Genomic DNA, 16343 nt, shown 5'->3' with positions numbered 1-16343 from the left:
AATAATGGTGGTACCGCTGGTGATGATGATGATGATCATGATGACGACAACTACGACAAACTGATAATGTTGAGGAACATTAAAAACCCACTAATAAACCACTACATATTACACAGCCTTCAATCATCTGATCAAGTGTATCGGTTTCACTCTCTTTCACCCTCTCTCAATCTCATGAATGGATAACGCTTGCTGTGGTCTGATGTAGGTGGCCTGGAGTGAGTCATTAAAGCATAGCAGATTACGTGAGGTGAAATAAACAGAAGGAAAATGAAGAGTGGCCACTGTGCAAGGTAATAATACTGGATCCCAGGGGATTGGGCCCATATTCTGGTCTTTATTAAATGGAAATAAAGGGTTGGCCACATACACTAGTAATGGCGCTATGGATGGAATTGACACCAACCAATAAACCCTACACCAAATCCAGCGTGTTTTATTTCCAAGGTGTTTGTCATCAATCAATCAATCAATCAATCAATCAGTCAATCATTCAAGAAACAAACAAACAAATTTGAGTCAATAAAAAATACTTTCACATAACACATCCTTAGAAGTAGAGAGCAATTTTTTAAAAGATGAATTTTCAGCTATTTTGATGTTCAGGCAGTAGAAAAAAAACAAGAAAAAAACAAGAAAATCAAACTTTTATTATATTTCAAAAATGACACAGTGTGCAAGGTAACATAGTAAAAAAAAAAAAAAGTCTATCAATTACATGACCTGTGTGCAATGACCTTTAATTCTTGCTTTGGTTACTTTTCATTATTATGTTTTCTCTGTAATATCTGTTTAAAATCTGTTTAAGCTTATTCTTTTTCATCCTTAAATATTCCATTGTTAACTTCCATTGTAAGGCTTTGAAATGATGAGAGAGAACAGATGATGACTGAATGGTCATAAGGGGCAAAATTTGTCTGGAGGCTGTGACATCTGCAGTCATTGTGGTAAGAGTTCCATCTTAAAAAAAAAAATTTTGCCTTCATTGATACAGTACAGCAAATAAGTCAATGTTGTTATTCATTGTTTCATGATTATGACATTTAAGGACAGTGATTTCTTATTTGATTTCTGCTGACAGTATGAGTTACACTTTGCTGCGTGTGTGTGTGTGTGTGTGTGTTTGTGTGTGGCTGTGTTTTTTGAGCTCAGTGATTAATCAGCTTGTTATTAAGTTAATCACACATAATCTCTATGTCTGAAATCCCACTTTCTCCAATTACATCTTGTTTAATTCATAGAATATACAGCTCAGATTTTCTGTTATTTTTGGACAGATATGTGAAACTGTCTCTTATTAACCACCTGTTCTCAAAATAAATGGAGGGCAATTTTGAATCATGCTTAGTTATATCTTTAAATCAATAGAAGGTGGTAGTCATTCTGCAGGATCATCATTATATCACAGTATTTGCATGTGTGGTTGTGTGTTTGTGTACATGATTAATTGCATTACTAACTCTTTAACAGTTATTCTTTTTTTTTTTTTTTTTTGATTTTTCAAATTCATTCTTTATATTAGGACTGACAGACATCTACCAGCCAGTTAAATTGCCTGTTTAAGATATCAGTAGAAGAGCCTATTGAGCACAGTGAGCAAGTAGTATAGCTTTATTTTACAGCTACAAATTGAATGAGTTTTGACTGTAAACTTTTCCAAGTGGTCCGATAAGAAATCAGATTCCATCAGATTATCACCTTCTATATAAAAACAGACAAATAAACTAAATAAAATATACTACACATCCTACATGCATAGTTGGAAACTTTATTCTACATATTTTAGTAAAAAGCTCATAGAAGTTTAACCCATAGATTGTGAGCTTGCCTAGCTTTTTCTTTTTGTTAAATATGGGAAATAAACCTTGAAGACTGTGGTTCATGGGTGCGGGTTTCATGTTTATCGATATACTTTCGAGGTATTGTCATTTTGATAATCATTGTCAAACAACAGATTACCTTGATAAAATAGCTCACAGTAGATCTCTTGCTAAGTCACTTCAGTGTAGCAACTTAGTGACCGTGCGGTAACACATGTTTTGACACACCTCATACATAAATACTGGTGCATGAATGTAATATTATGAACCAAAGTGTCCCCTTGTGAACATATTATGTCCAAAGGCACTCAGTGTAATCCCTTAAGATAAAGGGAAAAGTGTGGTTGAGCTGCCTGTTAAAGGGTTTAAATCATTTGCATTTTCTAGTTTGTTATAGTGAAATACTGCAGTGTACTGCAGACTAGATAAATAAAATGGTATTTCATTTTTTTTTCAATGCTTACCTGCTTTTTATTAGGCCACAGGAAAACATTACAAGCTGTAAATGTGAGGAACTCCATGCCTCAGTCTGGCTAAATCGACCTTGCCCTTGGCAGCGTAAGCCCATTTCTCTGTCTTGCAGTATTTACACCTGCAGCAGCAAAAAGAAACTTGTGTCTCTGTCCAATCACTTATGGACTGTTCTGTTGCTAGTTTTTTTTTTTTTTTAAATATTCTCTTCACTTATCCTACTTTCCCTCCCTCTGCCGAATCCATCTTATTTTCTCCATCCACCTTCCTCTGAAATGTTCACCTTGCCCTTTCTATTCTGTCAGCCATCTATTATCCATCTATCCATCCATCTGTCCATACACATCTCTATATATACATCATTAGTGTTTATTTTCATGTTAACATATGGTTAGTGGATTTTAGCAGTGGTGTTTGTACATGTGCATGCAATTCAGCTTGGTATTTTTTTTAATGAATAGTTTTGTGTGTGTACACATGTAACATGTGTAGGGGGTGTGTCAGAGGGCTCATTGATTTGCTGTTTTTAAGGATGCTGAAGCACCAGAGAGCAGCTCACCCCGCAGGGCAGAGGTGGCAAAGAATCAATACTGAGCGAGGTCAGCCTCCGTGTCTGGAATCAAACACACATACACACACACACACACTGAAGCACACACTGTTTAAACAGCTCAATGTTATCAGTGTCATCACAGTGGTGCAGCAGATCTTGTTACCACCTTGCAGCTGCAGGTTCCCTGGTGCTCATTTACTGTCTGTGTTGAATTTCTGTGTGTATTTTCCCCATACATGTGTGGGTTTCATCCCACCACCTAAAAACATGTAGATAAATGGTTTGACTAATGTAAATTGCCCCAGGTGTGAATAAGTGTATGACTGTGTGTGTGTGTGTGTGTGTGTGTATGGTGCCCTGTGATTAATTGGCCTCCTAGCCAGTGTGCATTCTGCATCTATTCAATTCAGTTCAATTTTATTTATGTAATGCTTTTAACAATTGATATTTACAGAAATCCAGACATGAATTTAGATTTAGATTCCTAATGAGCAAGCCAGAGGTGACGGTGGCAAGGAAAAACTCTCTGAGACAAAATGAGGAAGAAAACTTCAAGGAACCAGACTCAAATGGAAACCCATCCTCTTCTGGGTGATAGTGTAATAATGAGTCATTACCTTTCCACAAAACCATATACTATAAGGTCAAGCAGTGCTAAGTATGTTGAAGGGATCTTCAGTACAAGCATCAGGGTCATTTTGGATTTCTTTATTGAGATTTCATTTGGAGTTTTGGCTTGAAATCTAGAGCGAAGTTAGAAGCTATCCACTGTATAATGAAGACTTGCATGTCACCCAGCGGTCCTGGGATATGCTCCGGATCCACTCCAACCCTGACCAGGATACAGCAGTTACTGAAGATCAATGAACTTTATCGGTATCAGCATCTGCCTATCAGCAGAAAGACCTGTGAACTGAGAAACAATCTCATAAAATGTTAGTATATAATTTGAAATATTTCAAGAGAACTTAAGAACTTACGAACTTAACAAAGTGAACATGCCTGTCCAGCAAAGCAACCCACATGTGTACATTTCTTGACCATCTGTTTCAAATGCTACTCAGTTTCTGGAGATTCCTTCCAGTTTTTCCCAAATATCGATTTGCTAAATATCATAAATATCATATCATTCAATTCCATTCACATAAATATCTTAAATATCATATTCAATTCCATTGAATCTAGTCATTTCTTTTCACTGTTGTTGTTCTTCTGTGTCACTGATACTGGATGATGATGATAATGATGATGATGAAAGTGATATATGCACACATGCTGGAAAAAGCCGCATGAATTCTGATTCAACTCTTCTCATGCATGTCGCATGGCGTATGTTGGCAATGTATCCAATTAGATCCTGATCCAAGGTCCTTAAACAAATCAGATCTGTGTCACATTAAGGCAAAAAATTTAATTTGTCACTTCAACCTGGTATTGCAAACGTAGCTTATGATCGGAAGATTGTGAATCTGAACCTGCATGAAATTTCCATTGTCTAAACACCTTTATAATAACCTTAATAAAGTCAGAAAATACAGCAGGCTTCATTTTTTGTGATCTTAAATGCAAGAGCAATGACAGTTGGTGAAGCTGAAGATAGAGTAAATAAGAACTGAGTACAATGCATTCCAGCATATTACCTTTCAAAGGAAAGCTTTCTCCAGAAGTGTTATTTTTAGTTCCCTTCTAATTTCATTCATTGCTAATGCATTATTGCATCACAGATTTTTCCCAGAATAGTACTGATTGGGTGATTTCAGCAATATTTCACACGTGAGGTTCTGAGAAACGTGAACTCCTACTCAACTTAAAACTTTTTCATACAAGCTGGCTCATGTGACTTCTTACAGCTTTGTAATGAAGAGATCATGCTGTTCTAATAAAAAATAAGACCTACATTTAAAAAATCTGACTTTCAAAGATAGAATTTGCATTTTCTTTGATTTACTGGAAGTGTGTGAATGTTTTGTACTTTGTGTACTCTAGGCTGTTTGTTCAACTGATGCACACAGGTCAAGCAGTGATTACAGTCTGTCAGTGCTTATTACATGGGGTAGGATATTTGTCCTGAGAAACTGCAAACAGCTCAGATTTTTTTCACTTTATCTTTTGTTCTATCACTTTTATAACTTTCTTTTCCACAGTCTTTCTAAATCACTTTGGAGACTCTTTTGGAAAGCTGCGTGCCAGAGAATGTGGTGGAAGAAAGAAAAAGGCAGGAAAAAAAGAAGCAGACAGATGACGCTTTTCATCCAGTAAAGCTGCAAAGAGTTGTCTTGAACAGGACACACACACACACGCACACAAACACACGCACACAAACACACACACACACACAGACTGTGGGAAAATAATTAAGATAGCCTAGTAGGGGACTGAGAAACATCTGACCTCTTGGAGTACATTTGGTGTTTGGCTAATAAGCAAGACAGAAAAAAATGGTACATGGTAAAAGAAGGATATCTATCCAGAGATGATAGTGTGATGGTTTTTTTTGTTTTGTTTTGTTTTTTTTTAAGCAAAAATAGCTTTCACAAGTAGGCAATCAACTTTCCCTGTTGGCTGTTATTAAAGAACGTCACATTGTTGGAATAAAAGGTTAAATACTTGATGAGCTTCTGTGTAGTTGGAATCTAAACTTGATCTGACATAAATCTCTTTTCTGCTGTATGGAAAAGTCCCAGAGCATATTTTTAAGGGATGTAATCCAGAGATTAGGTAAATAAATCTCAAATTAGGCCTGAAATGTCATACTGTCCCTTCAGGATAAAGAGAAGAAGAGCCGGATCTCTGGATTATCTCTATCAATTATGTCAATCATGGCATCACGGTTACTAAGTGTTTGGGTTTTAAAGGTGTGTGTGTGTGTGTGTGTGTGTGCATGTTTATATCTGTCTCTCTGTGGTTATGCTGTGTGTGCAAGTCCAGCATTTCCCCAAAATTACTACTTCCTCAATACTCTTCTCTTGTGTGTGTGTGTGTGTGTGTGTGTTGTACACTCCTGATTATACTCTTCTCTGTGGTGTATACATAAAGTGAATGAAGAAAACAGCTTTTCTTCTAATTTCCCTATTAAAAACAATCATATCAACAGTAACCAAGCCAAATAAATATCTGTTTCAAATGGAGGAAAATATGGACAAGAGCAAAGGAGACTGAGACGCTTGGGAAGGAAGTGAAGAAGAAAAATATGTTTGCAGAGAAAGAGGGAAAAGATGTGAAAAGATCAGAGGAGAAGGTGGTTGTTATGGAACTGGCTGATGCTCAGGAAAAGCAGGATTGTGAAAAGAAGGTGGAAGATGGAGGTAGAAAAGGATGATGGAAGATGATCAAGCACTAGAAGATAACTGAGAAGATTAGTAGAAAATAGAATGAAGTTAAATTTTGAAACAAAGTTTTTATTATTATTATTATTAGTAGTAGTAGTAGTAGTAATAATAATGATAATAATATTTTCTCATGTAAAACTTATCCTAAGCATTAATTATTATGATGTGAGCTAAATATTATTCCACATTCACACATCTATTATTTATTGTGGCTGAATACAGTAGCTTTAATACTGTTTTCATTTTTCTTTTCTCCTTTCAGACTGCAGTCTGTTATGATGAAGTATGTGTTTGTTGCCTCCTCTAACAAACTGGACAAGCAGCAGAAAGCCACAGTTTCCCACATTAGCAAAACATCTGGAGCCAAACATGTGGATTGCGGGCTGCCAATGGAGAGAAAATGGTTGCGTAAACTCAAGGACGATCTCAGTGCCATTTTATACCTAAAGAATTAAGCGATACTCACCTAATCATTCACAAATGTAATTTTCAGGGTTTAAACCCATTAATTTTTATTTTAAATGTGCCATGTACTTCTCTTAAACCCTTAAGTGGACTAAATGTCTTGGACCAGAATGCTGCCATGACTGGGAGGAAATGGATGGAATGCCTCAGAAAGACCCACAAGCCCACACTACCACCTCTAAATTACAGTAAGACCAAAAATGGGTGGTGTTTATGAGGGTAAGCATTACAGCAATACTTCAGTACTGTAGTATTAAAGTACAGCAACACAGTTATAATAATGTATGTGAATGTATCATTTCTACTGAGCTGTGATTTAGCATAAAGTAAATGTTATTTCTCTGGATTTTTCTCCTCATAATAGATCTGTTGTGGCGTTATCTTCCAACGACTTCCACGAGAAACCTGTGTGTGCCTGGTGTCTGCCTTCCACTTGCTCATCTAGGGACTGAGGCACCGGTGTTCCTCCCCTTCCACTCATGACTGTCCAGAATGGTGAGAAACAAATGTGCCAAACAAGAGGAAAGATGCATAAACGAACAAGCTTATGATGTTGCTTACTCGATATTTTCTTTTCTGTTCCAGCTCTTGGACATGCTGCAATGTGTGACAATACAGGTCAGTTTAATGAATTCTGGTCTCAGGTGCATCATAATGTGTGATCAACTTTGGAGCTTGGTCTCAGAACTCAGAACACCGTGATTCTAATGATAGTGAAGCCATAATGGACTAATATACATGCTGAGAATGATGGTACATCGTGATACTGAATTAACTATGAAACAGCATTATGTCACAAATTTCACTGGCAAACTGAAGGATGCATCATTTCTCTTGTTTTTCTTTTCTTTTTTTGTTTTTTTTTTTTTTAGGTTTGGCTGTGCCGCAGGAGAGGTTTGAGGATCCATGTTCTGGAGATTTATTATTTCAAAAGTCAAGATTTTCAAGTCGTATGGAGGGCAATGGTCAAAACACAATCAAACGTGAAATATAAATACAATAGGCAAAATCCAAAAAGTTGAAAAAATGTCAAGGTTCAAAACACATGAATGGCAATCACTAGATACAAGGCTCATAAATTACACACTGTCAAGAGTTGGCAAGACTTAACAATAAATATTAGTTTGTGTTTGTTTTATACACTATGAAAACAGGAAGTATATGTACAGTGGTTAAATACTCATGGGAGGGGATCCTCTGCTAGCAGGGAGGTTTTATGTCTCAGGTTTATATGACACACAGTATATAGTGTTGCCAAAATATGTGATTATTCTTCTTTCAGAAATGTTTCCAGAGCCACTGATCAGGGGTTATGATTATAGGATCATCTTTATTGTCCAAAGATAAATATGATTCTGTCCTCTTGTTAGATCTGATGCTGAAGACTGGTCTAAAGATCACAGTAAAGACACCTGAGATAGAAATACTCCTCCTCAATTTGGACATTATTAAAGGTGACCATAATCACTGGGTGGAGATGATTATGAAAATGAAGAGGAAATGAAAAAAAAAATTCAAGGACATGAATGGTATACCAGATATACCAAGTACTGATTATGGTGTGTCAACAACAACAGAAGTCCTATAATGTTACTAATATTTACTTGTGTTTTTTTCTGTCAGATCCAGAATACAGAACATGTTGTTACATTGTGGATTAAAGGTGAGGAATAGTTCATAGTGCTTAAACATAAGATTCTAGGATCACAGGCCATTTGCAGTATCATCCGCACTGAAGTGTAAATATGTTTCTCTCCTTCTGTAGATCTGTGTTGAATAAACTAAGAAGATACTTAAAATCAACCATTTATATATGACTGATGGAGCCAGTCCCAAGAACTGGGAGGAGATGATCATGAAAATGACGAAAATGTGGACCAAGTCATTTAAAGACATGAATGGTACATCAGACAACATGTTAACTACTGATTGTTATTATTATTATTATTATTATTATTATTAACCAAATCTCATGTTCTTATGCTAACTGATGAATGTATCTTCTGTTGGTGTTTATGTCTTTCTGTTGTCTTTGTAGCTCTGTCTCCTCCTCCTTCATTCTTTGTCCAACTAGAAGATGGAGAAGAGACTAAGTGACATGGAATTTTTTTTTCTCCACCCAATTGTGAGTTTAGTGATTACGTACTATGGGTTTGGCACTATTTTTTTTGTATTTAATTTAATTTTATTTTTGACTTTGGGCTTAAGTGAATTATACAGTGAGTGCACAACATCACAGTGTGTATGTTAGGAGTTTAACACAATGCCAGCTTTGACAACTTAGACTGTGAAGTCTCCTCACTCAATTCTCAAGTTCAGAACGGATCTCAACTAGAAGTGTACATGGGGCTGTTATATATTTTTTTAATAAAATAAAACAACAACAACAACAACAACAATTAAAGCTGCCAGCAGCATATTCAGGGCCCAAGCACCCAGAATTGGTGAGCCACACATTCACAGACACACTACAATTATTGCCTAAGCAATCACAGGAAAGCAGAGCCATAACTTTGGGCAAAGGGAATCATGATGATTTGTAGTTTCACTCATGATGTGTATGTTTTGACCATGGACAGTGGTGGAATTCTCTGACTGTAGGAGGAAAGGTCTAGATGAACAAATGGGCAGCAGGGTGGCTTTGCTGCAGCATTGTTTAGACAGGTGTCAAGATGATGTGATCTAAATTTGGTGAAGATTGGACAAAATTTGGAGGAGGAATATTAGCAAAAATGGCAGTTAGATGTAAGCATTTTTAGCATGTTATTGTTACTTGTGACCAGTAGGTGGCGATGGCACGAAATTTGTTGCATAGCCTCAGGTCATGGTCCTGAAGATGCTTACCAAGTTTGGTGTCAGTGCGCAAGGTCGTTGCTGAGATACAGCCTCAATTCCTGTTTGGCAGCTTCGCTGTCAGATTCGTTGGCCCATTATGAACACATCATTGGGAATATTCAAAATTCTTCTGAAATCTTTTGTGAGGCTTACTCGGAAGACGAAGTCTGCAAAATTTGGTGATGATTGTACAAAATATGTAGGAGGAGTAGCGAAAAAACAGTTTTCAACTAAAATCCAAGATGGTCGACAAGAAGTACACTTGAATTTCTAATGTTGGTGTGTGTTCAGTTCTGCATATTCCAGGGAATTATAGGAAAAATGAACTGTGAATTTATCACAAACTCTTGAAATGATATAAGGAAAAAAATGAAAGTTGTTACAGTTCTTGACCACAAGGTGGCACGGTCACAAAATGTCTTGGGTACATTCAAGGCATGGTCCTGAAGATACTTATCAAGTTTCGTGATGATATGTAGATGCATTACTGAGATACACCCTCACATCCCGTTTTTTTTTTTTTTTTTGCATTTGCCAGCGTGTTACAAGAGAACGCGTTTGAATATCAAAATTCCTTTGACAATTTTTGTTTAGACATGTCTCAAGATGATCTGAGCCAAATATGGTGAAGATTGGAAAAAAATTTGGAGGAAGAGTAGGAAAAATGGCAGTTAGATGTAAGCATTTTTGGCATGTTATTGTAACTTTTGACCAGTAGCTGGCACTATCATGAAATTTGTTGCATAGCCTCAGGTCATGGTCCTGAAGGTGCCTATCAAGTTTTGTGTCAGTGTGCAAAGTCATTGCTGAGATATAGCCTCACTTCCTGTTTGGGGGCTTTGCCATCAGATTCGTTGACCCATTACAGGCAAAACCTTTGGACTATTCAAAATCCTTTTGAGGCTTACTCTGGAGATGATGTAAGCCAAATTTGGTGATAATCGGAAAAAAGTTTTAGGAGGAGTAGCAAAAAAACTGTTTTTGACAAAATCCAAGATGGCGGAAAATCTAATTAAGCAGAAGTTGACATTGTAGGGTGCATTGAACATATCTTGATCCAGGGAATCAAATTTTAAATTTTAAATTTTGGACACACGGTTCAAAAATTATGACCATAAATGTACTTCCAAATTAGGCCCAAATTTGACCCAATGGTGGCACTAGATCTTTGGCAGCACTTGGCCCAAATTTGGTCAGAATGTTCATTAGACCCTGCCCAATCAGTGTACCAAATTTCACAACTTTACCAGTTCTATGGGCTTCCAAAGACACCATGGCCAGAACAAGAAGAAGAAGAAGAGGAAGAAGAAAACATAGAATAACAATAGGGTGCCTATGCACCTTCGTTGCTTGGCCCCCTAAAAACATAGAATAACAATAGGGTACCTATGCAGCTTAAGTGCTTGGCCCCCTAATAATAATAATAATAATAATAATAATAATAATAATGCACAACGTATTTATATTTTATGTCTATCTATTCATCCTATTGATATATTTGTATGTGTTTAGAATACATTATCTGTTCAATCTGAATAATGTGTTTGTAATCGATTACATCCCTGTGGTGTGTGTGTGTGTGTGTGTGTGTGTGTGTTTATACATATGTGTGTGTAATTAAGAACATTGGAGGATTGTGGATCCTTCTATTTTCACTCATGGTACAATTGGTCAATTATGCTGAGGGCTCATTCTTAGCAGATTTTCTACATTACAACAATTTAACAGTGTTTAAACTGTTCCTTTAAACATAGGGATGCACAGCTCCAGTTCTGGATGGCAAACTCCCACTACGGGTATTCACAGGTACAGTTCACTCCATGAGGTAATTGGCTGGTTTAATGTGTGTTACAGCAAAACTGTGTTGCACACTCTAGAATTAGAGTGCATTGCTGATTTACCATCTTGTGTGTTGGGAGAACAGGTCCAAAACAGTGGCATGCGGATGCTAATAAAATGTCCATGTGTCTTCTCTGCCATTAACAACACAGACAGACACACAGACGGACACACACACATACACATACACACGCACACATTTACAGACGTATACACATGTTCCTTATTATGGGGAAGGCTTTCATGGTCAAGTCTAATGAAACTTCAATAGGCCTGTCTGGAATAAATATGTAGCCTTTGGAAACTTCTGGAAGTGTGAGTGAGCTAATCCTTACAGCAGGAACCATTTTCAGCCCCAAACTGTTCACTCACACAGGGGGGTCCTGGATAAAGTATGTATGTCAAGGGGAAATTCCATCATGTTTGTGACCCAAGACACTTCCTGATAATTTCTCTTCAATTTTCTGTACAAAATAGATTAAGTATATCTTTATCTGTGTTAATACCATGCTCTCTCTAACAGTTGGGCTTGGAATAAATGAAGGTTTTTTTAGGCATATTTAGGAGATGGTTTATACTTTCCATCTAATTCTATTTTTTTCCACTTTTGAAAATTCAGAGCAAACAATTTTCTATGTGTCACAAATGTTTCAGCAAATACTTCACTGCACTTTGTAGTATTTTACATGCTCACAACCTAGAAGCCAATTGAAGTACTACTGTTTTACATCTTCCAATTTCATGTGTCCTTTCCACTGGTCTTATACAGTTGAAACAATATCTAAACACTGTTTCAGCAATTTCAGTTCCTTTAAATCACATGATAAAAGTGATAAATGTGTGTGCTGCTGCCCTTGGCTATATTAGGAACATTGTCTCCTGACACCACAGTCTCTGTGAATGCCCACACTCTCACGACCAGCTGAGTGGGCTTGGGTGAGTCAGTGTCCGTGCTGCCCATGCACTGATGACCAATCAGAAGGTTAAGATGAATCAGCTGTTGTTGTGTCTCGTAACCACCCACATGGTCGGATGGAGGGGGAAGGGTCTTGTTCCAAATGTCAAAAATAGCATACTACTATACTAAATGGTAAGTTTAGCTAAGTTAGGTTAACATGGCCCCAAAACAGCATGTAAACTATACATCACTTACTATAGTTACTAACTATATTTACTATAATTACTAACTTTCTGTTACCTACTAGGAGTGTGGTAGTGTGCAATTGGGGCAATTGGAATTCCCAGTTCTGACAAAGATTACCCTTTTACTACACTCTTGGAATAAAAAAGGTTAAAATCTAGAAGCTTTAACAGTTCTTCAGTTGTCCCAAATGGGAAACCCTTAAAGGTTCTCTGTAGAACCATACAACAGTGTTTTCTTCTCAGAAAGGGTTCCAAACTAGAACCTTTTCAAATAGCCTATAAATGCCTATACAAAGAACCATTTGAAGCACATTAGAAGAACTGTTTTTGTAAGCTTGTGATTGCAGATTATTCATTCAACATCTATAGTCTTATAAGGGTTGCAGTGGATCCGAAGCTTATCCCAGGAGCTCTGGGCACAAGGTGGAAATACACAGGGCACCATGCACACACATACACACACATTCATGCCTAGGGGGAATTTAGCACAGCCAATCCACTTACTGTCATATTTTAGGGAGGAACACACACAGACATGCAGACTGTAACCCAAGCTCAGGATCAAATTGACGACCCTGGTGCTGTGAACAGCAACATTACCTGCTGCTCCCCTGTGCTACACTGACTATTGGATATGTTTAACCCTTATTGTTCTATTCGCTATGTAGCATTTACTGTCCAATTCATCCAGGCATCCTTTTTGATTTTTCTAGTTATACAATTGCCTATTTAGAAAAGAAACCTAATATATCTTTCTTCCGTCTCAATTATTAGGAACAGAAACAGGATTTGTGCAAACCCTTTCACGTGTGTGGACAGAGGCATGATATATAAATATGAGCTGTAGAAAATGTAACACTTTTAAATTGCATAGTTACAATGAGCTGTCATTTTAAACACTTAAGCAACCACTTGTGATGAAACCAATTAAAAGATTAAGATTTTTCGTATTCTCCCACTTTTAGTGAGACTCAACCTAAGTGTGATCCTAATTAGCAAGTAGAGTGTACATGTGCACAATTCATCTGAAAGACTCTGCTAAATAAAAATGAGTCTAATGACTCACTACTTCTTTAATAAAATATCACATCAAATATTTTTGCACAAAGGTGCGTTTTGAGATGTGAAGGACGCGTTTCAATTCTTTGTTGAAACCATGTACAGTACTAGGTTACAGAGCAAATCATTCCAGAGCCTTAAGATTTTTTTTCTTTTCAAAGTGACATTTTGTTTTCTGAAACAGTTTCATGAACACGTATATGGACATGCTTCTCACACACAAACGTTGTTGACAACTAGTATAGCTGTGTTGGTCTAGAAATGTAGGTCAACGTGTTTTTCTACAGCTTTAAAGTACGTCATTATGGGTCAGGGGTGCTGTTTCTTACCAGTCTTCTCTCTCTCGCTCTCTGTCTCTAACACACACACACACACACACAGTTTTCAGTCATCATTATCAAAAGATCTGTCTTATTTCCGGTCTTATTACAGTTATGAGCTTAACTGTTGTCTTGGACCTTTTATGGTAATGCAGGGTTTCCTGTCTGATTTGTCCAGCAGAGTGCTGTAGGCATTGTTCACAATCACAGACACTTTAACAGGACTAAGCAATCAATGGCTTGCTCAGTCATATATGGCACCTTTGAATCCTGAAAAATATATCTAAATGTATATATATATATATATATATATATATATATAGAGAGAGAGAGAGAGAGAGAGAGAGAGATATTTATATACTGGTAAAAAGCAAAATCTTTATTTATCAGTGCTGGTGAGACTTCGGGTAATGTGTAACAAGGTTGGAGACACATGTAGAGAGATCTTGGTCCACTCCTCCATGCAGGAAGCACTTGAAGCTAACTGTTATAGCTCCAATTGTACTTAATGCTTAAGAATTTTTTATATTCATGACATGATAACGACCACCTGTCACTTATCCATTTCAATAGGGAAAAGGTCGACAAAAGGGGAATTTACATGTGTACAACATCATGTTTATACCCCAGGGAAACAGGAAGTGGTTAAAGGTAATCAAAGGTAACTGTTACTAAGATTAACGTTGCATGGAATAACTTTGTGATGTCTCTTAAAGGAAGTTTAGTTTAGAAAGAATAAGTAAGTAAGTAAATAAATAAATAAATAAATAAATAAATGAGAAATGAGCTTATACAGCCTCAGATTAAAAAAAGTACTAAACTATAGATGTCTTTGTCACTGTGGTAGTACCTCTAGAGTACATACTGTATGTTTTACCTGGTAATGTGCATGTAGTGTAATTATAATTTAATGTTCATCATTCCACTTTACAAACCACTCCTGTACCTGTAGTTAGCTTTTTGGGGTCATAAATGGAGTAAAAAACATAAAGGTATCCTTCCTTTAGAGTTACTATGGGTGAGGAATTCATAGGGAAGAAAAAAAGGAGGGGGAGAATGAGAGAGAGAGAGAGAGAGAGAGAGAGAGAGAGACTTAAACCTCCACTTATTATGTCCAAACCAGATTATTGTATTTTGCATTCCACAAAAATACTGTGATGAATAACACTCTAAACCTCTATGCGCTTATGTGTTGGTTATCTTTAAATACTCAGAGTCGGTATATCTATAGGGATCTCTGGAGATCAGTGTGTCCGGGGCGGTGTGAGCGCGTCTGTGGCACCGGAAGCTGGAAGCTAAATCCGCTCTTTTTGGCTTTCGGCTCATACAGAAGAGGTTTTGATGTAACGTCCTCTAGAGGCGCGCGAGCTCGATGCCCCCTGCTTTCCCGGCTGTCGGCGCGTTGTCTAAGCATTTGTCCGGCCCGAGAGCGCAGGAGAAGCAGCACACTGACTCTGGACCGGACCACCAGCGAATCAGCTTCATTATTCAGTTTCCACTTTAATACATTATTGAAGACCTCTCTAAATAAAGATACTGGAGCTGGTGCGCAAGTGTAGTCAATTGACAGGCGCGGAGTACAGGCAATTGCTCACCAGACCGGCAGCGTAGGCGTTTTTTCCCCCCAGTGCGTCTCAGTTTTGCAACAAAAAGCAGCACTGGAAAGAGAACTTGAACGCCAGTTTGAACGCGTGGACATCTTCAGCAGCAACGGATCAGCATTTACACTAAGCGCGTCCAGGTCATTGGGTTTCAGTCGGATCTGAAGTGCGGGATGGATGTGCGCTTAGCGCTCGTGCTGTGCGTCCTGGCCGGAGCGGTGAGCGCAGAGAGCGCCACCGGGAAATCTCGGAGCTGCACGGCTTTCCGAGACTTCTACAGCTCCAAGGGCTTCAGCATGAGCGGCGTTCCGCAGGCGCAGATCTCCGGTGAGTGTGTCAGGGAAATGTGCAACTCTCGGCTGCAAGTCTAAAGCGTTAAACAAACGGACGCAGCGCACAAAAGAGCCCTACTGCTGAAGGCTTTTGTAAAATCTCAGCAGAATCATAAATGCATGATATATGCCGGAGGAGCGTGTTCAGTTCAATGCCCCTAAGGGCTAGATTTTCCGGTTCGTAACTCTTATCACTGACGTTTATTGTTTCAGTAGACGCTTTGATCCACATAGTCACAAGTGAGGCAGAACACATGATGGTTTAGTGGGAGCTAGTTCTCTAGATTAAGTTTGCTGCCCAACATGAGAAAATCAGCCTATTGTGCTGCTTTGTAATATGCCAACACACAAGGGTGAACCTTTTAGAAGTAAGGATTTGCAATTCTGAATAATATATATATATATATATATATATATATATATACATATATACTGTATATATGCATATAATGTGACAGAGCACTTGCAGGATACTTACAAGACAGCTTAGATGAAATGAAGAGGTAATTCTATGCTCTGGGTACTTTTTTTTAATATTTCACTTCAATTGTTTGTTATTAATATTTATTTCTTTAT

The 16343-nt window shown here is 37.6% G+C and overlaps 1 protein-coding gene across 1 annotated transcript in view; it reads left to right on the top strand.

The window, feature by feature from the left end:
- The first annotated feature begins 15099 nt into the window (after positions 1-15099).
- gpc1b (glypican 1b) overlaps positions 15100-16343 on the top strand; it is an 87281-nt gene continuing 86037 nt past the window's right edge. Inside the window, exon 1 of the mRNA XM_026925363.3 lies at positions 15100-15762. Within this exon, the coding sequence (XP_026781164.2) occupies positions 15609-15762 (154 nt within the window). The 5' untranslated portion in view covers positions 15100-15608. The remainder of the gene's footprint in view (positions 15763-16343) is intronic.

The sequence above is a fragment of the Pangasianodon hypophthalmus genome, chromosome 21 (assembly GCF_027358585.1).
Source record: "Pangasianodon hypophthalmus isolate fPanHyp1 chromosome 21, fPanHyp1.pri, whole genome shotgun sequence".
In the NCBI taxonomy this organism is placed as follows: Eukaryota; Metazoa; Chordata; class Actinopteri; order Siluriformes; family Pangasiidae; genus Pangasianodon; species Pangasianodon hypophthalmus.
The sequence above is the reverse complement of the archived record's forward strand: the minus strand, read 5'-3'. Positions and strand labels throughout refer to the sequence as shown.